This window comes from Procambarus clarkii, chromosome 93 (genome assembly GCF_040958095.1).
Source record: "Procambarus clarkii isolate CNS0578487 chromosome 93, FALCON_Pclarkii_2.0, whole genome shotgun sequence".
Taxonomy (NCBI): Eukaryota; Metazoa; Arthropoda; class Malacostraca; order Decapoda; family Cambaridae; genus Procambarus; species Procambarus clarkii.
The window spans coordinates 11544216-11570201 of record NC_091242.1 but is presented as its reverse complement, the minus strand read 5'-3'; the positions used below and the strand labels follow the sequence as shown (position 1 = coordinate 11570201).

Below are 25986 nucleotides of genomic sequence, written 5' to 3'. Positions count from 1 at the left end.
GTCACACTGTGTACAACTAACTGCTGGTATTGTTCCGTCACACTGTGTACAACTGGCTGCTGGTATTGTCCCGTCACACTGTGTACAACTGACTGCTGGTATTTTTCCGTCACACTGTGTACAACTGGCTGCTGGTATTGTCCCGTCACACTGTGTACAACTGACTGCTGGTATTGTTCCGTCACACTGTGTACAACTGGCTGCTGGTATTGTCCCGTCACACTGTGAACAACTGACTGCTGGTATTGCCCCGTCACACTGTGTACAACTGACTGCTGGTATTGTTCCGTCACACTGTGTACAACTGATGCTGGTATTGTCCCGTCACACTGTGTACAACTGACTGCTGGTATTGTCCCGTCACAATGTGTACAACTGGTGCTGGTATTGTTCCGTCACACTGTGTACAACTGACTGCTGGTATTGTCCCGTCAGACTGTGTACAACTGACTGCTGGTATTGTCCCGTCACACTGTGTACAACTGACTGCTGGAATTGTCCCGTCACACTGTGTACAACTGGCTGCTGGTATTGCCCCGTCACACTGTGTACAACTGATGCTGGTATTGCCCCGTCACACTGTGTACAACTGGTGCTGGTATTGCCCCGTCACACTGTGTACAACTGGTGCTGGTATTGCCCCGTCACACTGTGTACAACTGGTGCTGGTATTGCCCCGTCACACTGTGAACAACTGGTGCTGGTATTGCCCCGTCACACTGTGTACAACTGGTGCTGATATTGTTCCGTCACACTGTGTACTACTGGTGCTGGTATTGCCCCGTCACACTGTGAACAACTGGCTGCTGGTATTGCCCCGTCACACTGTGTACAACTGACTGCTGGTATTGTTCCGTCACACTGTGTACAACTGACTGCTGGTATTGTTCCGTCACACTGTGTACAACTGATGCTGGTATTGTCCCGTCACACTGTGTACAACTGACTGCTGGTATTGTCCCGTCACAATGTGTACAACTGGTGCTGGTATTGTTCCGTCACACTGTGTACAACTGACTGCTGGTATTGTCCCGTCAGACTGTGTACAACTGACTGCTGGTATTGTCCCGTCACACTGTGTACAACTGACTGCTGGTATTGTCCCGTCACACTGTGTACAACTGACTGCTGGTATTGTCCCGTCACACTGTGCACAACTGACTGCTGGTATTGTCCCGTCACACTGTGTACAACTGACTGCTAATATTGTCCCGTCACACTATGTACAACTGGCTGCTGGTATTGTCCCGTCACACTGTGTACAACTGACTGCTGGTATTGTTCCGTCACACTGTGTACAACTGGCTGCTGGTATTGTCCCGTCACACTGTGTACAACTGTTGCTGGTATTGTCCCGTCACACAGTGTACAACTGTTGCTGGTATTATTCCGTCACACTGTGTACAACTGACTGCTAATATTGTCCCGTCACACTGTGTACAACTGACTGCTGGTATTGTTCCGTCACACTGTGTACAACTGACTGCTGGTATTGTTCCGTCACACTGTGTACAACTGACTGCTGGTATTGTTCCGTCACACTGTGTACAACTGGTGCTGGTATTGTCCCGTCACAATGTGTACAACTGACGGCTGGTATTGCCCCGTCACACTGTGTACAACTGACTGCTGGTATTGTCCCGTCAGACTGTGTACAACTGACGGCTGGTATTGTCCCGTCACACTGTGTACAACTGACTGCTGGTATTGTCCCGTCACACTGTGAACAACTGGTGCTGGTATTGTCCCGTCACACTGTGTACAACTGACTGCTGGTATTTTTCCGTCACACTGTGTACAACTGGCTGCTGGTATTGTCCCGTCACACTGTGTACAACTGACTGCTGGTATTGTTCCGTCACACTGTGTACAACTGGCTGCTGGTATTGTCCCGTCACACTGTGTACAACTGACTGCTGGTATTTTTCCGTCACACTGTGTACAACTGGCTGCTGGTATTGTTCCGTCACACTGTGAACAACTGGTGCTGGTATTGTCCCGTCACACTGTGTACAACTGACTGCTGGTATTTTTCCGTCACACTGTGTACAACTGGCTGCTGGTATTGTCCCGTCACACTGTGTACAACTGACTGCTGGTATTGTTCCGTCACACTGTGTACAACTGGCTGCTGGTATTGTCCCGTCACACTGTGTACAACTGACTGCTAATATTGTCTCGTCACACTATGTACAACTGGCTGCTGGTATTGTCCCGTCACACTGTGTACAACTGACTGCTGGTATTGTTCCGTCACACTGTGTACAACTGGCTGCTGGTATTGTCCCGTCACACTGTGTACAACTGACTGCTAATATTGTCCCGTCACACTATGTACAACTGGCTGCTGGTATTGTCCCGTCACACTGTGTACAACTGACTGCTGGTATTGTTCCGTCACACTGTGTACAACTGGCTGCTGGTATTGTCCCGTCACACTGTGTACAACTGTTGCTGGTATTGTCCCGTCACACTGTGTACAACTGTTGCTGGTATTATTCCGTCACACTGTGTACAACTGACTGCTAATATTGTCCCGTCACACTGTGTACAACTGACTGCTGGTATTGTTCCGTCACACTGTGTACAACTGACTGCTGGTATTGTTCCGTCACACTATGTACAACTGACTGCTGGTATTGTTCCGTCACACTGTGTACAACTGGTGCTGGTATTGTTCCGTCACACTGTGAACAACTGGCTGCTGGTATTGTTCCGTCACACTGTGTACAACTGACTGCTAATATTGTCCCGTCAGACTGTGTACAACTGGCTGCTGGTATTGTCCCGTCACACTGTGTACAACTGGTGCTGGTATTGTCCCGTCACAATGTGTACAACTGACGGCTGGTATTGCCCCGTCACACTGTGTACAACTGACTGCTGGTATTGTCCCGTCAGACTGTGTACAACTGATGGCTGGTATTGTCCCGTCACACTGTGTACAACTGACTGCTGGTATTGTCCCGTCACACTGTGTACAACTGACTGCTGGTATTGTCCCGTCACACTGTGTACAACTGGTGCTGGTATTGTTCCGTCACACTGTGTACAACTGGTGCTGGTATTGTTCCGTCACACTGTGTACAACTGACTGCTGGTATTGTCCCGTCACACTGTGTACAACTGACTGCTGGTATTGTCCCGTCAGACTGTGTACAACTGGCTGCTGGTATTCTCCCGTCACACTGTGTACAACTGGTGCTGGTATTGTCTCGTCACACTGTGTACAACTGACGGCTGGTATTGCCCCGTCACACTGTGTACAACTGACTGCTGGTATTGTCCCGTCACACTGTGTACAACTGGTGCTGGTATTGTCCCTTCACACTGTGTACAACTGTTGCTGGTATTATTCCGTCACACTCTGTACAACTGACTACTAATATTGTCCCGTCACACTGTGTACAACTGACTGCTGGTATTGTTCCGTCACACTGTGTACAACTGACTGCTGGTATTGTTCCGTCACACTGTGTACAACTGACTGCTGGTATTGTTCCGTCACACTGTGAACAACTGGCTGCTGGTATTGTTCCGTCACACTGTGAACAACTGGTGCTGGTATTGTCCCGTCACACTGTGTACAACTGACTGCTGGTATTGTCCCGTCACACTGTGTACAACTGACTGCTGGTATTGTTCCGTCACACTGTGTACAACTGGCTGCTGGTATTGTCCCGTCACACTGTGTACAACTGACTGCTGGTATTGCCCCGTCACACTGTGTACAACTGACTGCTGGTATTGTTCCGTCACACTGTGTACAACTAACTGCTGGTATTGTTCCGTCACATTGTGTACAACTGATGCTGGTATTGTCCCGTCACACTGTGTACAACTGACTGCTAGTATTGTCCCGTCACACTGTGTACAACTGGTGCTGGTATTGTTCCGTCACACTGTGTACAACTGACTGCTGGTATTGTCCCGTCAGACTGTGTACAACTGACTGCTGGTATTGTTCCGTCACACTGTGTACAACTGGCTGCTGGTATTGTCCCGTCACACTGTGTACAACTGTTGCTGGTATTGTCCCGTCACACTGTGTACAACTGTTGCTGGTATTATTCCGTCACACTGTGTACAACTGACTGCTAATATTGTCCCGTCACACTGTGTACAACTGACTGCTGGTATTGTTCCGTCACACTGTGTACAACTGACTGCTGGTATTGTTCCGTCACACTATGTACAACTGACTGCTGGTATTGTTCCGTCACACTGTGAACAACTGGTGCTGGTATTGTTCCGTCACACTGTGAACAACTGGCTGCTGGTATTGTTCCGTCACACTGTGTACAACTGACTGCTAATATTGTCCCGTCAGACTGTGTACAACTGGCTGCTGGTATTGTCCCGTCACACTGTGTACAACTGGTGCTGGTATTGTCCCGTCACAATGTGTACAACTGACGGCTGGTATTGCCCCGTCACACTGTGTACAACTGACTGCTGGTATTGTCCCGTCAGACTGTGTACAACTGACGGCTGGTATTGTCCCGTCACACTGTGTACAACTGACTGCTGGTATTGTCCCGTCACACTGTGTACAACTGACTGCTGGTATTGTCCCGTCACACTGTGTACAACTGGTGCTGGCATTGTTCCGTCACACTGTGTACAACTGGTGCTGGTATTGTTCCGTCACACTGTGTACAACTGACTGCTGGTATTGTCCCGTCACACTGTGTACAACTGACTGCTGGTATTGTCCCGTCAGACTGTGTACAACTAGCTGCTGGTATTCTCCCGTCACACTGTGTACAACTGGTGCTGGTATTGTCCCGTCACACTGTGTACAACTGACGGCTGGTATTGCCCCGTCACACTGTGTACAACTGACTGCTGGTGTTGTCCCGTCACACTGTGTACAACTGGTGCTGGTATTGTCCCTTCACACTGTGTACAACTGTTGCTGGTATTATTCCGTCACACTGTGTACAACTGACTGCTAATATTGTCCCGTCACACTGTGTACAACTGACTGCTGGTATTGTTCCGTCACACTGTGTACAACTGACTGCTGGTATTGTTCCGTCACACTGTGTACAACTGACTGCTGGTATTGTTCCGTCACACTGTGAACAACTGGCTGCTGGTATTGTTCCGTCACACTGTGAACAACTGGTGCTGGTATTGTCCCGTCACACTGTGTACAACTGACTGCTGGTATTTTTCCGTCACACTGTGTACAACTGGCTGCTGGTATTGTCCCGTCACACTGTGTACAACTGACTGCTGGTATTGTTCCGTCACACTGTGTACAACTGGCTGCTGGTATTGTCCCGTCACACTGTGTACAACTGACTGCTGGTATTGCCCCGTCACACTGTGTACAACTGACTGCTGGTATTGTTCCGTCACACTGTGTACAACTGACTGCTGGTATTGTTCCGTCACATTGTGTACAACTGATGCTGGTATTGTCCCGTCACACTGTGTACAACTGGTGCTGGTATTGTTCCGTCACACTGTGTTAAACTGACTGCTGGTATTGTCCCGTCAGACTGTGTACAACTGACTGCTGGTATTGTCCCGTCACACTGTGTACAACTGACTGCTGGAATTGTCCCGTCACACTGTGTAAAACTGGCTGCTGGTATTGCCCCGTCACACTGTGTACAACTGGTGCTGGTATTGCCCCGTCACACTGTGTACAACTGGTGCTGGTATTGCCCCGTCACACTGTGTACAACTGACTGCTGGTATTGTCCCGTCACACTATGTACAACTGGCTGCTGGTATTGTCCCGTCACACTGTGTACAACTGACTGCTAATATTGTCCCGTCACACTATGTACAACTGGCTGCTGGTATTGTCCCGTCACACTGTGTACAACTGACTGCTGGTATTGTTCCGTCACACTGTGTACAACTGGCTGCTGGTAGTGTCCCGTCACACTGTGTACAACTGTTGCTGGTATTGTCCCGTCACACTGTGTACAACTGTTGCTGGTATTATTCCGTCACACTGTGTACAACTGACTGCTAATATTGTCCCGTCACACTGTGTACAACTGACTGCTGGTATTGTTCCATCACACTGTGTACAACTGACTGCTAATATTGTCCCGTCAGACTGTGTACAACTGGCTGCTGGTATTGTCCCGTCACACTGTGTACAACTGGTGCTGGTATTGTCCCGTCACAATGTGTACAACTGACGGCTGGTATTGCCCCGTCACACTGTGTACAACTGACTGCTGGTATTGTCCCGTCAGACTGTGTACAACTGACGGCTGGTATTGTCCCGTCACACTGTGTACAACTGACTGCTGGTATTGTCCCGTCACACTGTGTACAACTGACTGCTGGTATTGTCCCGTCACACTGTGTACAACTGGTGCTGGTATTGTTCCGTCACACTGTGTACAACTGGTGCTGGTATTGTTCCGTCACACTGTGTACAACTGACTGCTGGTATTGTCCCGTCACACTGTGTACAACTGACTGCTGGTATTGTCCCGTCAGACTGTGTACAACTGGCTGCTGGTATTGTCCCGTCACACTGTGTACAACTGGTGCTGGTATTGTCCCGTCACACTGTGTACAACTGACGGCTGGTATTGCCCCGTCACACTGTGTACAACTGACTGCTGGTATTGTCCCGTCACACTGTGTACAACTGGGGCTGGTATTGTCCAGTCACACTGTGTACAACTGTTGCTGGTATTATTCCGTCACACTGTGTACAACTGACTGCTAATATTGTCCCGTCACACTGTGTACAACTGACTGCTGGTATTGTTCCGTCACACTGTGTACAACTGACTGCTGGTATTGTTCCGTCACACTGGGTACAACTGACTGCTGGTATTGTTCCGTCACACTGTGAACAACTGGCTGCTGGTATTGTTCCGTCACACTGTGTACAACTGGTGCTGGTATTGTCCCGTCACACTGTGTACATCTGACTGCTGGTATTGTTCTGTCACACTGTGTACAACTGGTGCTGATATTGTTCCGTCACACTGTGTACAACTGGTGCTGGTATTGTCCCGTCACACTATGTACAACTGGCTGCTGGTATTGTTCCGTCACACTGTGTACAACTGGCTGCTGGTATTGTTCCGTCACACTGTGTACAACTGACTGCTGGTATTGTTCCGTCACTCTGTGTTCAACTGACTGCTGGTATTGTTCCGTCACACTGTGTACAACTGACTGCTAATATTGTCCCGTCACACTATGTACAACTGGCTGCTGGTATTGTCCCGTCACACTGTGTACAACTGACTGCTGGTATTGTCCCGTCACACTGTGTACAACTAGCTGCTGGTATTCTCCCGTCACACTGTGTACAACTGGTGCTGGTATTGTCCCGTCACACTGTGTACAACTGACGGCTGGTATTGCCCCGTCACACTGTGTACAACTGACTGCTGGTGTTGTCCCGTCACACTGTGTACAACTGGTGCTGGTATTGTCCCTTCACACTGTGTACAACTGTTGCTGGTATTATTCCGTCACACTGTGTACAACTGACTGCTAATATTGTCCCGTCACACTGTGTGCAACTGACTGCTGGTATTGTTCCGTCACACTGTGTACAACTGACTGCTGGTATTGTTCCGTCACACTGTGTACAACTGACTGCTGGTATTGTTCCGTCACACTGTGAACAACTGGCTGCTGGTATTGTTCCGTCACACTGTGAACAACTGGTGCTGGTATTGTCCCGTCACACTGTGTACAACTGACTGCTGGTATTTTTCCGTCACACTGTGTACAACTGGCTGCTGGTATTGTCCCGTCACACTGTGTACAACTGACTGCTGGTATTGTTCCGTCACACTGTGTACAACTGGCTGCTGGTATTGTCCCGTCACACTGTGTACAACTGACTGCTGGTATTGCCCCGTCACACTGTGTACAACTGACTGCTGGTATTGTTCCGTCACAATGTGTACAACTGACTGCTGGTATTGTTCCGTCACATTGTGTACAACTGATGCTGGTATTGTCCCGTCACACTGTGTACAACTGGTGCTGGTATTGTTTCGTCACACTGTGTTAAACTGACTGCTGGTATTGTCCCGTCACACTGTGTACAACTGACTGCTGGAATTGTCCCGTCACACTGTGTACAACTGGCTGCTGGTATTGCCCCGTCACACTGTGTACAACTGGTGCTGGTATTGCCCCGTCACTCTGTGTACAACTGGTGCTGGTATTGCCCCGTCACACTGTGTACAACTGGTGCTGGTATTGTTCCGTCACACTGTGTACAACTGGCTGCTGGTATTGTCCCGTCACACTGTGTACAACTGACTGCTGGTATTGCCCCGTCACACTGTGTACAACTGACTGCTGGTATTGTTCCGTCACACTGTGTACAACTGACTGCTGGTATTGTTCCGTCACATTGTGTACAACTGATGCTGGTATTGTCCCGTCACACTGTGTACAACTGGTGCTGGTATTGTTCCGTCACACTGTGTTAAACTGACTGCTGGTATTGTCCCGTCAGACTGTGTACAACTGACTGCTGGTATTGTCCCGTCACACTGTGTACAACTGACTGCTGGAATTGTCCCGTCACACTGTGTAAAACTGGCTGCTGGTATTGCCCCGTCACACTGTGTACAACTGGTGCTGGTATTGCCCCGTCACACTGTGTACAACTGGTGCTGGTATTGCCCCGTCACACTGTGTACAACTGACTGCTGGTATTGTCCCGTCACACTATGTACAACTGGCTGCTGGTATTGTCCCGTCACACTGTGTACAACTGACTGCTAATATTGTCCCGTCACACTATGTACAACTGGCTGCTGGTATTGTCCCGTCACACTGTGTACAACTGACTGCTGGTATTGTTCCGTCACACTGTGTACAACTGGCTGCTGGTAGTGTCCCGTCACACTGTGTACAACTGTTGCTGGTATTGTCCCGTCACACTGTGTACAACTGTTGCTGGTATTATTCCGTCACACTGTGTACAACTGACTGCTAATATTGTCCCGTCACACTGTGTACAACTGACTGCTGGTATTGTTCCATCACACTGTGTACAACTGACTGCTAATATTGTCCCGTCAGACTGTGTACAACTGGCTGCTGGTATTGTCCCGTCACACTGTGTACAACTGGTGCTGGTATTGTCCCGTCACAATGTGTACAACTGACGGCTGGTATTGCCCCGTCACACTGTGTACAACTGACTGCTGGTATTGTCCCGTCAGACTGTGTACAACTGACGGCTGGTATTGTCCCGTCACACTGTGTACAACTGACTGCTGGTATTGTCCCGTCACACTGTGTACAACTGACTGCTGGTATTGTCCCGTCACACTGTGTACAACTGGTGCTGGTATTGTTCCGTCACACTGTGTACAACTGGTGCTGGTATTGTTCCGTCACACTGTGTACAACTGACTGCTGGTATTGTCCCGTCACACTGTGTACAACTGACTGCTGGTATTGTCCCGTCAGACTGTGTACAACTGGCTGCTGGTATTGTCCCGTCACACTGTGTACAACTGGTGCTGGTATTGTCCCGTCACACTGTGTACAACTGACGGCTGGTATTGCCCCGTCACACTGTGTACAACTGACTGCTGGTATTGTCCCGTCACACTGTGTACAACTGGGGCTGGTATTGTCCAGTCACACTGTGTACAACTGTTGCTGGTATTATTCCGTCACACTGTGTACAACTGACTGCTAATATTGTCCCGTCACACTGTGTACAACTGACTGCTGGTATTGTTCCGTCACACTGTGTACAACTGACTGCTGGTATTGTTCCGTCACACTGGGTACAACTGACTGCTGGTATTGTCCCGTCACACTGTGTACAACTGTTGCTGGTATTGTCCCGTCACACTGTGTACAACTGTTGCTGGTATTATTCCGTCACACTGTGTACAACTGACTGCTAATATTGTCCCGTCACACTGTGTACAACTGACTGCTGGTATTGTTCCGTCACACTGTGTACAACTGACTGCTGGTATTGTTCCGTCACACTATGTACAACTGACTGCTGGTATTGTTCCGTCACACTGTGAACAACTGGTGCTGGTATTGTTCCGTCACACTGTGAACAACTGGCTGCTGGTATTGTTCCGTCACACTGTGTACAACTGACTGCTAATATTGTCCCGTCAGACTGTGTACAACTGGCTGCTGGTATTGTCCCGTCACACTGTGTACAACTGGTGCTGGTATTGTCCCGTCACAATGTGTACAACTGACGGCTGGTATTGCCCCGTCACACTGTGTACAACTGACTGCTGGTATTGTCCCGTCAGACTGTGTACAACTGACGGCTGGTATTGTCCCGTCACACTGTGTACAACTGACTGCTGGTATTGTCCCGTCACACTGTGTACAACTGACTGCTGGTATTGTCCCGTCACACTGTGTACAACTGGTGCTGGCATTGTTCCGTCACACTGTGTACAACTGGTGCTGGTATTGTTCCGTCACACTGTGTACAACTGACTGCTGGTATTGTCCCGTCACACTGTGTACAACTGACTGCTGGTATTGTCCCGTCAGACTGTGTACAACTAGCTGCTGGTATTCTCCCGTCACACTGTGTACAACTGGTGCTGGTATTGTCCCGTCACACTGTGTACAACTGACGGCTGGTATTGCCCCGTCACACTGTGTACAACTGACTGCTGGTGTTGTCCCGTCACACTGTGTACAACTGGTGCTGGTATTGTCCCTTCACACTGTGTACAACTGTTGCTGGTATTATTCCGTCACACTGTGTACAACTGACTGCTAATATTGTCCCGTCACACTGTGTACAACTGACTGCTGGTATTGTTCCGTCACACTGTGTACAACTGACTGCTGGTATTGTTCCGTCACACTGTGTACAACTGACTGCTGGTATTGTTCCGTCACACTGTGAACAACTGGCTGCTGGTATTGTTCCGTCACACTGTGAACAACTGGTGCTGGTATTGTCCCGTCACACTGTGTACAACTGACTGCTGGTATTTTTCCGTCACACTGTGTACAACTGGCTGCTGGTATTGTCCCGTCACACTGTGTACAACTGACTGCTGGTATTGTTCCGTCACACTGTGTACAACTGGCTGCTGGTATTGTCCCGTCACACTGTGTACAACTGACTGCTGGTATTGCCCCGTCACACTGTGTACAACTGACTGCTGGTATTGTTCCGTCACACTGTGTACAACTGACTGCTGGTATTGTTCCGTCACATTGTGTACAACTGATGCTGGTATTGTCCCGTCACACTGTGTACAACTGGTGCTGGTATTGTTCCGTCACACTGTGTTAAACTGACTGCTGGTATTGTCCCGTCAGACTGTGTACAACTGACTGCTGGTATTGTCCCGTCACACTGTGTACAACTGACTGCTGGAATTGTCCCGTCACACTGTGTAAAACTGGCTGCTGGTATTGCCCCGTCACACTGTGTACAACTGGTGCTGGTATTGCCCCGTCACACTGTGTACAACTGGTGCTGGTATTGCCCCGTCACACTGTGTACAACTGACTGCTGGTATTGTCCCGTCACACTATGTACAACTGGCTGCTGGTATTGTCCCGTCACACTGTGTACAACTGACTGCTAATATTGTCCCGTCACACTATGTACAACTGGCTGCTGGTATTGTCCCGTCACACTGTGTACAACTGACTGCTGGTATTGTTCCGTCACACTGTGTACAACTGGCTGCTGGTAGTGTCCCGTCACACTGTGTACAACTGTTGCTGGTATTGTCCCGTCACACTGTGTACAACTGTTGCTGGTATTATTCCGTCACACTGTGTACAACTGACTGCTAATATTGTCCCGTCACACTGTGTACAACTGACTGCTGGTATTGTTCCATCACACTGTGTACAACTGACTGCTAATATTGTCCCGTCAGACTGTGTACAACTGGCTGCTGGTATTGTCCCGTCACACTGTGTACAACTGGTGCTGGTATTGTCCCGTCACAATGTGTACAACTGACGGCTGGTATTGCCCCGTCACACTGTGTACAACTGACTGCTGGTATTGTCCCGTCAGACTGTGTACAACTGACGGCTGGTATTGTCCCGTCACACTGTGTACAACTGACTGCTGGTATTGTCCCGTCACACTGTGTACAACTGACTGCTGGTATTGTCCCGTCACACTGTGTACAACTGGTGCTGGTATTGTTCCGTCACACTGTGTACAACTGGTGCTGGTATTGTTCCGTCACACTGTGTACAACTGACTGCTGGTATTGTCCCGTCACACTGTGTACAACTGACTGCTGGTATTGTCCCGTCAGACTGTGTACAACTGGCTGCTGGTATTGTCCCGTCACACTGTGTACAACTGGTGCTGGTATTGTCCCGTCACACTGTGTACAACTGACGGCTGGTATTGCCCCGTCACACTGTGTACAACTGACTGCTGGTATTGTCCCGTCACACTGTGTACAACTGGGGCTGGTATTGTCCAGTCACACTGTGTACAACTGTTGCTGGTATTATTCCGTCACACTGTGTACAACTGACTGCTAATATTGTCCCGTCACACTGTGTACAACTGACTGCTGGTATTGTTCCGTCACACTGTGTACAACTGACTGCTGGTATTGTTCCGTCACACTGGGTACAACTGACTGCTGGTATTGTTCCGTCACACTGTGAACAACTGGCTGCTGGTATTGTTCCGTCACACTGTGTACAACTGGTGCTGGTATTGTCCCGTCACACTGTGTACATCTGACTGCTGGTATTGTTCTGTCACACTGTGTACAACTGGTGCTGATATTGTTCCGTCACACTGTGTACAACTGGTGCTGGTATTGTCCCGTCACACTATGTACAACTGGCTGCTGGTATTGTTCCGTCACACTGTGTACAACTGGCTGCTGGTATTGTTCCGTCACACTGTGTACAACTGACTGCTGGTATTGTTCCGTCACTCTGTGTTCAACTGACTGCTGGTATTGTTCCGTCACACTGTGTACAACTGACTGCTAATATTGTCCCGTCACACTATGTACAACTGGCTGCTGGTATTGTCCCGTCACACTGTGTACAACTGACTGCTGGTATTGTCCCGTCACACTGTGTACAACTAGCTGCTGGTATTCTCCCGTCACACTGTGTACAACTGGTGCTGGTATTGTCCCGTCACACTGTGTACAACTGACGGCTGGTATTGCCCCGTCACACTGTGTACAACTGACTGCTGGTGTTGTCCCGTCACACTGTGTACAACTGGTGCTGGTATTGTCCCTTCACACTGTGTACAACTGTTGCTGGTATTATTCCGTCACACTGTGTACAACTGACTGCTAATATTGTCCCGTCACACTGTGTGCAACTGACTGCTGGTATTGTTCCGTCACACTGTGTACAACTGACTGCTGGTATTGTTCCGTCACACTGTGTACAACTGACTGCTGGTATTGTTCCGTCACACTGTGAACAACTGGCTGCTGGTATTGTTCCGTCACACTGTGAACAACTGGTGCTGGTATTGTCCCGTCACACTGTGTACAACTGACTGCTGGTATTTTTCCGTCACACTGTGTACAACTGGCTGCTGGTATTGTCCCGTCACACTGTGTACAACTGACTGCTGGTATTGTTCCGTCACACTGTGTACAACTGGCTGCTGGTATTGTCCCGTCACACTGTGTACAACTGACTGCTGGTATTGCCCCGTCACACTGTGTACAACTGACTGCTGGTATTGTTCCGTCACAATGTGTACAACTGACTGCTGGTATTGTTCCGTCACATTGTGTACAACTGATGCTGGTATTGTCCCGTCACACTGTGTACAACTGGTGCTGGTATTGTTTCGTCACACTGTGTTAAACTGACTGCTGGTATTGTCCCGTCACACTGTGTACAACTGACTGCTGGAATTGTCCCGTCACACTGTGTACAACTGGCTGCTGGTATTGCCCCGTCACACTGTGTACAACTGGTGCTGGTATTGCCCCGTCACTCTGTGTACAACTGGTGCTGGTATTGCCCCGTCACACTGTGTACAACTGGTGCTGGTATTGTTCCGTCACACTGTGTACAACTGGCTGCTGGTATTGTCCCGTCACACTGTGTACAACTGACTGCTGGTATTGCCCCGTCACACTGTGTACAACTGACTGCTGGTATTGTTCCGTCACACTGTGTACAACTGACTGCTGGTATTGTTCCGTCACATTGTGTACAACTGATGCTGGTATTGTCCCGTCACACTGTGTACAACTGGTGCTGGTATTGTTCCGTCACACTGTGTTAAACTGACTGCTGGTATTGTCCCGTCAGACTGTGTACAACTGACTGCTGGTATTGTCCCGTCACACTGTGTACAACTGACTGCTGGAATTGTCCCGTCACACTGTGTAAAACTGGCTGCTGGTATTGCCCCGTCACACTGTGTACAACTGGTGCTGGTATTGCCCCGTCACACTGTGTACAACTGGTGCTGGTATTGCCCCGTCACACTGTGTACAACTGACTGCTGGTATTGTCCCGTCACACTATGTACAACTGGCTGCTGGTATTGTCCCGTCACACTGTGTACAACTGACTGCTAATATTGTCCCGTCACACTATGTACAACTGGCTGCTGGTATTGTCCCGTCACACTGTGTACAACTGACTGCTGGTATTGTTCCGTCACACTGTGTACAACTGGCTGCTGGTAGTGTCCCGTCACACTGTGTACAACTGTTGCTGGTATTGTCCCGTCACACTGTGTACAACTGTTGCTGGTATTATTCCGTCACACTGTGTACAACTGACTGCTAATATTGTCCCGTCACACTGTGTACAACTGACTGCTGGTATTGTTCCATCACACTGTGTACAACTGACTGCTAATATTGTCCCGTCAGACTGTGTACAACTGGCTGCTGGTATTGTCCCGTCACACTGTGTACAACTGGTGCTGGTATTGTCCCGTCACAATGTGTACAACTGACGGCTGGTATTGCCCCGTCACACTGTGTACAACTGACTGCTGGTATTGTCCCGTCAGACTGTGTACAACTGACGGCTGGTATTGTCCCGTCACACTGTGTACAACTGACTGCTGGTATTGTCCCGTCACACTGTGTACAACTGACTGCTGGTATTGTCCCGTCACACTGTGTACAACTGGTGCTGGTATTGTTCCGTCACACTGTGTACAACTGGTGCTGGTATTGTTCCGTCACACTGTGTACAACTGACTGCTGGTATTGTCCCGTCACACTGTGTACAACTGACTGCTGGTATTGTCCCGTCAGACTGTGTACAACTGGCTGCTGGTATTGTCCCGTCACACTGTGTACAACTGGTGCTGGTATTGTCCCGTCACACTGTGTACAACTGACGGCTGGTATTGCCCCGTCACACTGTGTACAACTGACTGCTGGTATTGTCCCGTCACACTGTGTACAACTGGGGCTGGTATTGTCCAGTCACACTGTGTACAACTGTTGCTGGTATTATTCCGTCACACTGTGTACAACTGACTGCTAATATTGTCCCGTCACACTGTGTACAACTGACTGCTGGTATTGTTCCGTCACACTGTGTACAACTGACTGCTGGTATTGTTCCGTCACACTGGGTACAACTGACTGCTGGTATTGTTCCGTCACACTGTGAACAACTGGCTGCTGGTATTGTTCCGTCACACTGTGTACAACTGGTGCTGGTATTGTCCCGTCACACTGTGTACATCTGACTGCTGGTATTGTTCTGTCACACTGTGTACAACTGGTGCTGATATTGTTCCGTCACACTGTGTACAACTGGTGCTGGTATTGTCCCGTCACACTATGTACAACTGGCTGCTGGTATTGTTCCGTCACACTGTGTACAACTGGCTGCTGGTATTGTTCCGTCACACTGTGTACAACTGACTGCTGGTATTGTTCCGTCACTCTGTGTTCAACTGACTGCTGGTATTGTTCCGTCACACTGTGTACAACTGACTGCTAATATTGTCCCGTCACACTATGTACAACTGGCTGCTGGTATTGTCCCGTCACACTGTGTACAACTGACTGCTGGTATTGTCCCGTCACACTGTGTACAACTAGCTGCTGGTATTCTCCCGCCACACTGTGTACAACTGGTGCTGGTATTGTCCCGTCACACTGTGTACAACTGACGGCTGGTATTGCCCCGTCACACTGTGTACAACTGACTGCTGGTGTTGTCCCGTCACACTGTGTACAACTGGTGCTGGTATTGTCCCTTCACACTGTGTACAACTGTTGCTGGTATTATTCCGTCACACTGTGTACAACTGACTGCTAATATTGTCCCGTCACACTGTGTGCAACTGACTGCTGGTATTGTTCCGTCACACTGTGTACAACTGACTGCTGGTATTGTTCCGTCACACTGTGTACAACTGACTGCTGGTATTGTTCCGTCACACTGTGAACAACTGGCTGCTGGTATTGTTCCGTCACACTGTGAACAACTGGTGCTGGTATTGTCCCGTCACACTGTGTACAACTGACTGCTGGTATTTTTCCGTCACACTGTGTACAACTGGCTGCTGGTATTGTCCCGTCACACTGTGTACAACTGACTGCTGGTATTGTTCCGTCACACTGTGTACAACTGGCTGCTGGTATTGTCCCGTCACACTGTGTACAACTGACTGCTGGTATTGCCCCGTCACACTGTGTACAACTGACTGCTGGTATTGTTCCGTCACAATGTGTACAACTGACTGCTGGTATTGTTCCGTCACATTGTGTACAACTGATGCTGGTATTGTCCCGTCACACTGTGTACAACTGGTGCTGGTATTGTTTCGTCACACTGTGTTAAACTGACTGCTGGTATTGTCCCGTCACACTGTGTACAACTGACTGCTGGAATTGTCCCGTCACACTGTGTACAACTGGCTGCTGGTATTGCCCCGTCACACTGTGTACAACTGGTGCTGGTATTGCCCCGTCACTCTGTGTACAACTGGTGCTGGTATTGCCCCGTCACACTGTGTACAACTGGTGCTGGTATTGTTCCGTCACACTGTGTACAACTGGTGCTGGTATTGCCCCGTCACACTGTGTACAACTGGTGCTGGTATTGTCCCGTCACACTGTGTACAACTGACTGCTGGTATTGTCCCGTCACACTGTGTACAACTGACTGCTAATATTGTCCCGTCACACTATGTACAACTGGCTGCTGGTATTGTCCCGTCACACTGTGTACAACTGACTGCTGGTATTGTTCCGTCACACTGTGTACAACTGGCTGCTGGTATTGTCCCGTCACACTGTGTACAACTGTTGCTGGTATTGTCCCGTCACACTGTGTACAACTGTTGCTGGTATTATTCCGTCACACTGTGTACAACTGACTGCTAATATTGTCCCGTCACACTGTGTACAACTGACTGCTGGTATTGTTCCGTCACACTGTGTACAACTGACTGCTGGTATTGTTCCGTCTTACTATGTACAACTGACTGCTGGTATTGTTCCGTCACACTCTGTACAACTTTTGCTGGTATTATTCCGTCACACTGTGTACAACTGGTGCTGGTATTGTCCCGTCACAATGTGTACAACTGACGGCTGGTATTGCCCCATCAGACTGTGTACAACTGACGGCTGGTATTGTCCCGTCACATTGTGTACAACTGACTGCTGGTATTGTCCCGTCACACTGTGTACAACTGACTGCTGGTATTGTCCCGTCACACTGTGTACAACTGGTGCTGGTATTGTTCCGTCACACTGTGTGCAACTGGTGCTGGTATTGTTCCGTCACACTGTGTACAACTGACTGCTGGTATTGTCCCGTCACACTGTGTACAACTGACTGCTGGTATTGTCCCGTCAGACTGTGTACAACTGGCTGCTGGTATTGTCCCGTCACACTGTGTACAACTGGTGCTGGTATTGTCCCGTCACACTGTGTACAACTGACGGCTGGTATTGCCCCGTCACACTGTGTACAACTGACTGCTGGTATTGTTCCGTCACACTGTGTACAACTGGGGCTGGTATTGTCCAGTCACACTGTGTACAACTGTTGCTGGTATTATTCCGTCACACTGTGTACAACTGACTGCTAATATTGTCCCGTCACACTGTGTACAACTGACTGCTGGTATTGTTCCGTCACACTGTGTACAACTGGTGCTGGTATTGTTCCGTCATACTGTGTACAACTGGTGCTGGTATTGTTCCGTCACACTGTGTACAACTGCTAGTATTTAGGACATATGTCTACCTTCTCGTGAAATTTTCAATAAATCATAATGTTGACCAAACTGAGAATGGTGAGCTTGTGTTTGCTATTTCATTCGCAGAACTTACAACAACAGTTGAAACTTGGAAGTCTTATTCTATATACGTTAACAAAACATTTATCGCACATGAGACAATTAGCTAAAAATGAGGTCATAGACTATAATACGGAACGAGTTTAAATACTAGTAGAAAGTGCAAGCAGACATACCTGTGATGTTAGCACAGCAGACAATGGGTGTTTTACCGGTGAATCCGCATATGACGGGTGGATTGGTGGTGAATGTCTCCGGAGCAGACGGGCAGGAGGTAATATTGAGACAACGCCCCTTTACCCCATTTTTCAGTATACAATCTTCTCGGTCCTTTTCAAAGATGAAGTCTGAGAAGAGAAAAAAAGAAGAATTAAAGTGTTTTCATGTTGAGGGAATGGGCCGCACGAGGTGTATTAGTGGGCCGCACGAGGTGTATTAGTGGGCCGCACGAGGTGTATTAGTGGGCCGCACTAGGTGTATTAGTGGGCCGCACGAGGTGTATTAGTGGGCCGCACGAGGTGTATTAGTGGGCCGCACGAGGTGTATTAGTGGGCCGCACGAGGTGTATTAGTGGGCCGCACGAGGTGTATTAGTGGGCCGCACGAGGTGTATTAGTGGGCCGCACGAGGTGTATTAGTGGGCCGCACGAGGTGTATTAGTGGGCCGCACGAGGTGTATTAGTGGGCCGCACGAGGTGTATTAGTGGGCCGCACGAGGTGTTAGAAGTCACGAGCCTCCGGTGCCTACCAGTTCAAGGGTTAACTGGTAATAAATTCCATTGTCAATATTTAAAGCGCCAGCCGCGGAGGGCATTGTTGGAGTCATGTTTGATCTTTAAGGTCAACAGGCAGCTTCAAAATAATATAGCTTTTTATTTGAAACCATCTTCTAAATAATCTCAAATTATCTGTACGATAATTATCATGACATTATCCATACAATAAGAAAGAATGTCTATTTGCTTGTCAGTCTGTCTATTCAAAGTTGGAGGACATACGCTTGGGGCATCTTGCGCCGGAAAAATTAACAGAATATTTCTAATATTCACATTTCAGGTGTAGCCAGATGAAACACATAAGTTATATACAGCCACCACTCCTCCGACAGCCCCACCATAGGAAGTAAGTAAGTAATTATCAAAAGAAGGCACCAAACCGGGAAGGCTATGTAGCACCATCAAATACGCAAAATAATCAGAGGGCGCTAAATATCACCAAGGATGCCAATACGAGAACAAAAACACATAAGGCGAACGATATCAAAAGTATCCGAGTCACCAAGAATTCTATCGAGGGACAGGTGACCGCGAGGGGCGGTCGGAAAGCAAGACACACCCTCGCCTTGGAAGTCAGGACATTCAAGAAGGACATGCACGACCGTAAGAGGGACAATGCAACTAGGACAATAAGGAGCAGGGCGGCGCTCCATCAAGTGACCATGGGTTAAGCGAGTATGGCCAATACGCAACCTCGCCAGAGCTGTTTCCCACCTCCGGTTACGGTGGAAGGAGGACGGCCACGAGGAAACACAACATTTAAGAGTACGTAGCTTGTTACCAGTAACAGACAACCAAGAAGCCTGCCAACGGGTAAGGACTGAGGAATGGATAACCGGGTAAAAGTCGGAATACGGAATGCCTTTACGAGAGATGGGACAAGAGCGGACAGCTTCCTTGGCGGCAGCATCCGCACGCTCATTTAAAGACACACCAATATGGCTGGGAACCCAACAAAACTCAACCGATTTAAATTTACTGTGAACGAGAAACAGCCAATGCTGGATCTCGACAACTACTGGATGAACCAGATTAAAGGACCCGAGAGCCATGAGGGCACTACGAGAGTCAACAACAACTACAAAGGAAGACTGACAACGAGAAAGCAGGAGACGAAGAGCATAGAGAATAGCATAAAGTTCCGCTGTAAAGATGCTAGTCTCCGGAGGCAAGCGACACATATAAGTGCGATCAGGAAAAACAACAGAGTAGCCAACACCGTCCGCTGACTTAGACCCATCGGTGAAGACAGAAACGGAGCGGGAGTGAGAAGAAAAGTGCTCGAGGAAAAGGCGTTTGAGAACCGTAGGAGGGGTAAAAGCTTTAGTGATACGGGTCAAGGATGTACAAAACCGCGGAAGAGGGACCCTCCACGGGGGCAAAGAAGAAACAACACGAGGAGAAACATCAGAAATACGAACGGAACGAGAATCCTGTAGGCGAGACAACCGGACAGAAAGAGGGAGGTGGTGAAGAAGAACAGGAACCGCAGGAGGGGTAAAAGTTAAAGCACGACAGAGGCGAGAGGAAGGATGTTGCAAGGACCGCGCAAGATAGCGAAGACAGTAGCGATCACGGCGGTCCTGGAGAGACAGGAAGCCAGTGTCAACATACAAGCTAAGGATGGGAGTCGAACGAAAGGCACCAGAACTGAGGCGCAACCCAGTATGGTGCAAAGCATCAAGACGGCGAAGAGTAGAAGGAGAAGCAGACGAGTAAGCAGGGCAACCATAATCGAGCTTAGACAGGACGAGAGAGGAATGTAAAGCAAGGAGAGTGCGCCTATCTGCCCCCAAGAAGTATGGGACAAGACCCGAAGGAGGGTAAGGGCCTTAGAGCACTCAACACGGAGGTAAGAGATATGGGGAGACCAAGACAAACGAGTGTCAAGGAATAACCCCAAAAGCTTCGCAGAATCTTTGTATTCAAGGGGATGACCATAAAGTGACAAAGAGGGACGAAGAACAACCCGTTTCCGCGTAAAAGTCATGGCACAAGTCTTAGAAGTAGAGAACTTGAAGCCATGATCTGTGGCCCAAGACGACACGGCATCAATTGCAAGTTGAAGCCGGCGTTGAAGGAGAGGCGAATCATCACCCTGACAACAAAGGGTAAGATCATCGACATAGAGAGCAGAGAAGACACCAGAAGGAAGAGAGGAAAGAAGACCATTGAGGGCAACCAGAAAAAGAGTAGTGCTCAGAACACTACCCTGGGGCACACCTTCGTATTGCTGAAAAGAGGGAGAGAGAGTGGTACCAAGGCGCACCCGAAAGGAACGACGAGAGAGGAAGCTGCGGAGAAAGAGTGGGAGATGACCACGAAGGGCAAAAGAATGAAGTTGAGATAGGATATGATAACGCCAAGTGGTGTCGTAAGCCTTTTCCAGGTCAAAAAGGACGGCAACAACGGAGGTCTTCGCAGCAAAAGTAGTACGAATATAGACCTCCAAGTTCACCAGGACATCTGTCGTGCTGCGGCACTTGCGGAAACCAAATTGAGAAGGGGAGAGGAGGTGATGGTGTTCCAGGAACCACATCAGACGAACGTTAACCATACGTTCAAAGAGTTTGCAGACACAACTTGTGAGAGCAATAGGGCGAAAGTCCTTAGGGGAAGTACCCAGAGACCCCGGTTTGCGAACAGGGAGGACAACGGCATCGAGCCAGTCCTCAGGGACTGACGACGACTCCCAGATCCGACTATACAGACTCAGTAAATACTGAGACGTGCTCGAAGGGAGATGGCGAAGCATCTCATAATGAATACCATCGGAGCCCGCCGCCGTAGAACCGCAGAGGGCCAGGGCAGAACGAAGTTCAGAGAGAGAGAAGGGATCATTATAGGGAAGCTGAAGATGAGTGCAGAAATCTAAAGGATGAGACTCAAGGACAGGTTTACGAAGAAGGAAAGATTGGGGAAGATGAAGACCAGAGCTAACAGAAGAAAAGTGGGAACCCAGTTCGGAAGCGACCAGCAACGGGTCCGCCACAAGAGTATCATGGAGGCGAAGGACCGGGGAAACATCGGGAACGAACTTACCCGCTATCTTGCGGATACGCTTCCAGATCTGGGCCAGAGGGGTTTCGGACGTAATTGTTGAGACATAAGATGCCCAACATTCACGTTTAGTCATACGTATGGCCCTACGGGCCACCGCACTCGCTTTCCGAAAGAAAAGAAAAGAATCGGTCGTCTGCCTACGGCGGTGCCTCTTCCAGGCTGCACGCTTACAGCGGACAGCCCGAGCACAGTCCGCATTCCACCAGGGAACGCACTTCCGCGGACCCCGAGAGGAAGAGCGAGGAATAGAGCGGAGGGCAGCGTCGAAGACAGAGTCATGAAAAAGGAGGAGAGTGCGAGAGAGAGGCAGAAGGGAGAGGTCAGAGAGAGCAGCACTGAGGGTAAATAGGGTCCAGTCTGCCTTAGCAAACTGCCACCTAAGGAAAGAGAGGGAAAGGCGAAAAGAGAAAAAGGAAACAAAGATGGGGAAATGATCACTTCCATGGAGGTCATCAAGAACCTGCCACGTGAAATCTAAGTAAAGAGAAGAAGAGCAGAGAGAAAGATCAAGACAAGAAAGGGTGTGAGTCCGAGAGTCCAAATGAGTGGGCTCACCAGAATTCAGAAGAGACAGGGAAGAAGAGAGGAGAAACGGCTCAAGGAGGCGACCCCGGGTATTCGTCAGAACGTCACCCCAAAGAGAATGACGACAATTGAAGTCACCCAGCAGGAGCACAGGCTCCGGCAAGGAGTCTAGGAGGTGTTTCAAATCAGGAAGAGAGAGCGGGACACTCGGGGGGAGATAAATGGAACAAACTGTGTACCATTTGCCCACAAAGATACGAGCAGCAGAACAATGGAGAGGCGAAGGAAAAAGTAAAGGAACAAAGGGAACATCAGCACGAATCAAGAGAGCAGAAGAATTAGAAGCCCCAGTAATGGCTGGGGGGGGGGGGGAGAGAAAGGAATAGCCACGAAAACGACCAGGACGAGCACCAAGCATTGGCTCCTGGAGACAGACACAAAGGGGCGAAAACCGCGAAATCAGAAGTTGGAGGTCGAGGAAATTGGCGTAATAACCTCGAACATTCCATTGAAGAATGGACAACGACGAGAAGAGAAAGGACAAAAACAGAGAACAAGGAAGAAACAAAGGCGAAAGAGTAACAGAGCACGTTATAGAATATCAGGGTTGGGATCAGGGTCAGCAAAGTCAGGGTTAGGGGGCATGGGTAAACTGAGCAAAGACGGAGGGAAGGAAACGGGAGAACAGATCAGAGGTGGGCGGGTGGGGTCCAGAGGAGGAGGAGGAGGAGGAGGAAGAGGAGGAGACAACAGAGAGGAGGAGACAACAGAGAGGAGCAGTCAAGGACAGCAGCAGGAAGAGGGGGAGTAGGAAGAGGGGAGCGCACCCCAGCAAGAGCAGCAACCGAAAGGGAAGCAGGGGCCAAAGAAACCTCCATAGCAGGAACAGGGGGCGCAATCACTGAAACGGAAGGGGAAGGAGCAACAGAACCAGAAGTAGGAGCTGAGGAAGAAAGCGAAGCCTTCTTACCCGCCGGGGAAGAGGAAGGAGAGGAGCCAGGCTTACGCTTCTGACTTAAAGAGACCGGTGTCCCAGCAACTACGTACCGGGCAACGGATTCCAGCGTCTCAACAGGAGAAGCCGAACGACAGCACACACGACGGCCGCTAGGAGAGCGACGGACATCCGCCCGCACCGACAGGCGGTGGGGAGAGCCGATAGATGGAGGAAGAGGATGGGAAGGAGGATCGGAGGGGGATGAGGAAGAAGACACAGGAGACACGACAGACCGGGTAGAAGGAAGGGGAACCCCAGACAGAGGACCAGGAGGAGGATCCTTCGGGAGAGAACCCAAAGGAACAGAGGAGGGGGCAGTGGGCGCATCAGGGTCCAAGGCCCGGAAACGGTTGTGAGTCTGAGGAAGGCGGGAAGGACGAGGAGAGGAAGAGCGCAACACGCGAGCATAAGAGATATTAGCATAAGGCGGGAGCCGGCGAACCTGGCGTCTCGCCTCAGGAAAAGATAAACGCTCCCGGTGCTTCAAGTTGAGGACGGCTGCCTCAAGCTTGTAATGGACACACGCACGGGAGAAGGTAGGATGGGCCTCACCGCAGTTGAGGCAACGAGCCTGGGGAGAAGTGCACTCCGACTTAGAGTGACCTTCGCCACCACACAAAGGACAGAGGGAGACAGTCCCGGAGCAGCGGAGGGCACCATGCCCAAACCTCCAGCACTTGTTGCAGAGCCGAGGAGAAGGAATGTACTCCTGGACAGAGCACCTGGCACCAGCAAGAATGACAGAGGGTGGAAGGGACCTACCATCAAAGGTAATCTTCACAACCCGGAGGGGTTGACGGCGACTACCACGAGGGGGACGAGTAAACGTGTCCACCTGGAGAATAGAATGGCCCTGGGCAACAAGGATATGTCGAATATCGTTGTGGCAGTCGCGCAGGTCCCGAACACCGGTCGCAACATGGGGCGGGAGCAAAATAGTGCCAACACTGGCATTCAACTGAGCGTTCTTCGAGACCCGAACAGGGGTCTCGCCAAGGCAGGATAAGGCAGCTAAGCGGGAAGCAGCATCCTGAGAAGGAGCAGCAATGACACGTGTACCGAGACGAGTGGGGTTGAAAGTAATGGAGGCATCCACGGAATCAACGAGATGTCGATGGAGGGAGAAATCGTCAGGAGGCGCAGAATCAAGAGGGAGGAGATCAAAATATTTGGCCCAAGAAGCGGGACCAAATAAGGCTTGATAGGTAGCAGAACTGGAAGGAATCGAGCGAGGGCGGCCGTGACGAGGACGGCGGTGAGAACCCCTAGAGAGAGAGGGGTTAAAAGGTGCAGTAGTTACAACTAGAGAAGGAGCCGCGCCAGGGGACGAGGTAGTCACCACTGGGGGCTTGGGGCTCGACCCAACCACAGAGGAGGGAGGGGAGCCAGGGGAAGGAGTCAGAGAGGCCAAAGGAGGAGCAAGGTCGGGGCCCAATGCAGCGAAGGCTACAGAGCCCGGTCTTCCAATACGGACCGACTCGGGGGCTTGGTCGCCCACCCCACGAGCCTGAGAAGGTACACCAGAAGCAGCCGAAACAGGGGTTATGATCATTACGAAAAGAAGAATTCATTCACGAATGTGCCCCCACACCCACCATGGAGCCACAATTAGAGGCAGGACACCCAACAAGAAGCTATCGCCGATCTTGCCGGGGCCTCCTAGGGGTGTGTCGTGAGTATACGCCCCACAAACGCCACCTTAAGAAACCGACAGTCCGTCGAGATCGGGTTCAGTGACGAAAGGGGGATTGACAATAAAAGGTTCCCCTCGCTCTCGACGTCGGGTACTACAGTTCTACGGGTGCAAGAGTATGCCTCCTCAAGCACCCGGGCATCAAAATAGAAGAAGTCCAAGGGAAGAACCAGAACGAGCAAAAGGTCGGCAGGAAACGGCAAGCAGATAGGAGAAGAGGGGGGAGAAAAACGAAACAGAAGGAAAAGGAAAAGATGCCCAGCAGAATTGGAGAGGACGGCAGCAGGAGCACAAGGCTAGAAAAGGACAGAGGACTGTCCCAAGGAGCATCACACTCCGGCAGCCGCCCACTAAGCCCCCTCACGGCGACAACGAGCTGAGCAGGGAGGGGGCCCACCATTGGAAGGTATGTTCTTATGTTCGTATACGACTGAAGGCATAATGTTAAGTTCCTCTTTAGTAAATACAGAGATAAAATGCAGATGATGAGTCACAATAACGTTGCTGAAGAAATGTTGACCAAATCACACAGTAGAATATGAAGTTTCGGCTCGTCCTGGACCATTATCTAGTCGAATGAGACAAGACGTCGTCGTCTCTTCCTTTTCTAGTGTGTGTGTGTGGTTTGGTCAACGCAGACATAAAATAGTCATTAAAAATACTACTCATTTCTTCGTCATTATCAGTTATCTAAC

The 25986-nt window shown here is 49.8% G+C and overlaps 1 protein-coding gene across 1 annotated transcript in view; it reads right to left on the bottom strand.

Annotated features, from left to right (window-relative positions):
* Window positions 1-25986, bottom strand: part of LOC123747816 (venom protease) — a 469133-nt gene that overhangs the window by 150543 nt on the left and 292604 nt on the right. Inside the window, exon 2 of the mRNA XM_069319452.1 lies at window positions 18415-18585. Within this exon, the coding sequence (XP_069175553.1) occupies window positions 18415-18585 (171 nt within the window). The remainder of the gene's footprint in view (window positions 1-18414; window positions 18586-25986) is intronic.